The sequence below is a fragment of the Pteropus medius genome, unplaced genomic scaffold (genome assembly GCF_902729225.1).
Source record: "Pteropus medius unplaced genomic scaffold, Ma_sr-lr_union100, whole genome shotgun sequence".
NCBI classification, from domain to species: domain Eukaryota; kingdom Metazoa; phylum Chordata; class Mammalia; order Chiroptera; family Pteropodidae; genus Pteropus; species Pteropus medius.
Window position 1 is genome coordinate 2,506,072 of NW_024354501.1, and position 1,788 is coordinate 2,507,859.

Sequence of the window (1,788 nt, forward strand, 5' to 3'; positions counted from 1 at the left end):
GAGAGAGAGAGAGAGAGAGAGAGAGAGAGAGAGACCTTCAGGCCAGTTCATTAATAGCGGGTCACACACAAACTGGCCAGAAGGGTTCAAAGTGACGCTGAGCGAGCCTCCGCAGCCCAGGAGTCACCATCCATCACTGAAGATGGCCACAGCAGTGGCTTGAGCCAGCCACTCAGGCTCAGTCTGACTTCACATGTCCCGCAGTTTCTCCTCCAGGAAAGGCCGCGCTCGGGGCTCCTGGCCGCTGGATGTGTGTGCGGGGCGGGCTCGGGGGGCGGGTAGGGGAGCCGGCTCCGGCTCAAGGACTTGGTCAAGGACTTGGGCGGAGCTGGGTGGGAGGCCCTCCCAGGAGGAGCCGTGGGGGCGAGAAGTGGACGGAGGGTTCGCAGTCTGTAAATGAGGAGCTTCCTGGCCAGAAGGGACAGTGGGTCTTGGTGGCGCACTTGACTACACCCCCCCGAGAGGTGGATGCCGCTTTCCTCGCCCTGCGGATGGGGAGCAGAGCTCAGAGGGTCGCAGGTCCACACCTAGCGAGGACACAGGTGGGCCTCGAGCTCGGAGCGGCAAAGCAGGTGTCGCCCCTCTGCCGCTTCCAGGAAGGTGAGCGGACAGGCAGGGGCCCAGGACCCCATGCTGTGTGTGCCCGGCTCAGCTTCCCCCGGGGAGAGGCGGAACAGACGGTTTGGGTTCAACAGACGGAGAATAGTTCTCACACACGGTGGAAGCGGCCACCGTGTGACGCTGGCGCTTTTGCACGGACCACGAGCTGGGAAATCCCAAAAGACAAAGCCACGAGTAACTAGACTCTTTAGAGAGGAAGCACATTGTCACTCAAGATGCATTTCAAGCTTTGCGACATCTGCCCCGAGCCACCAGCCAGACCTGCTCTCAGGGCGGAGGTTCCCCCACCCCACCCCGCTCCCCAAGCAAGAAGCAGCCACCCTCACTGAGCACCCGTGACGTGTGTGTAATGCCACCCTCAGGAAGTGGCACGGGGGTAGCCAGCCGCCCTGAGCGTCCAGGATGCAGGCGAGGTGGTGTCGAGGAGTCACTGGAGACGGTGGCCTCGGCAGTGACATGTGCGGCTGCCGGTGGGAGCTGCGAGCCCCAGAACCACCCCCCCCCCCGGGAGGTGGGGTGAGCGTCACAGACTCATGTCTCGGTGTAGGTGACCGCCACGCTTTCAGTAAAGGCCCTCGTGAGGGCCTCGGGGTCGGAGGTCGACCCTGTCCCCTTCGTAAGGGCCCCCCATCTCCCTGGCTTCTGTCGGCCGGGAGCTGGCTTCGGTCCCTCTGGGCGTGAGCAGAACCCCAGCAGCTCTCCGGACGGGGGCCGCCGAGGTTGCTTGAGGGGAGAGACCCGTCATCTGACACCGGGCCTGCGGGCCCCAGGTGGCCTGTGGCTGGTTCGTTCCTACGTCATCCGTTCTGGAGACCGACGCCTGGGCACGTGCAGCCCCAGCCGTCACGCTCGGAGACGCCAGAGCCTCGTTTGCCCAGATTGGGTTCTTGTTCATTCTTCCTTTCTCCTCATCTCTTCTTCAGGCCAGAGGAATTGCCTTAAATGCCACCCGAGCTGTAAGAAGTGCGTCGGGGAGCCGGAGAAATGCACGGTCTGCGAGGAGGGATTCAGGTACCGCCCGAGCGACACGCCACGCTTCCGCTGGTCCCGTGTCTGTCGCTGACTCGCCGAGCTTCTGCAGCTTTCTCCCGAAAGCTGAATTTGCAGAGGCCCAAACCTTTCGGGGTAAAGGCCGAGAGTCTGTCAGTCAGGTTTCCGCTGGGAGCC

At 63.2% G+C, this 1,788-nt stretch overlaps 1 protein-coding gene across 1 annotated transcript in view; it reads left to right on the forward strand.

Annotated features, from left to right (window-relative positions):
- LOC120595348 (uncharacterized) overlaps positions 1-1,788 on the forward strand; it is a 114,859-nt gene that overhangs the window by 103,312 nt on the left and 9,759 nt on the right. The window contains exon 18 of the mRNA XM_039853457.1: positions 1,169-1,681. Within this exon, the coding sequence (XP_039709391.1) occupies positions 1,169-1,681 (513 nt within the window). The remainder of the gene's footprint in view (positions 1-1,168; positions 1,682-1,788) is intronic.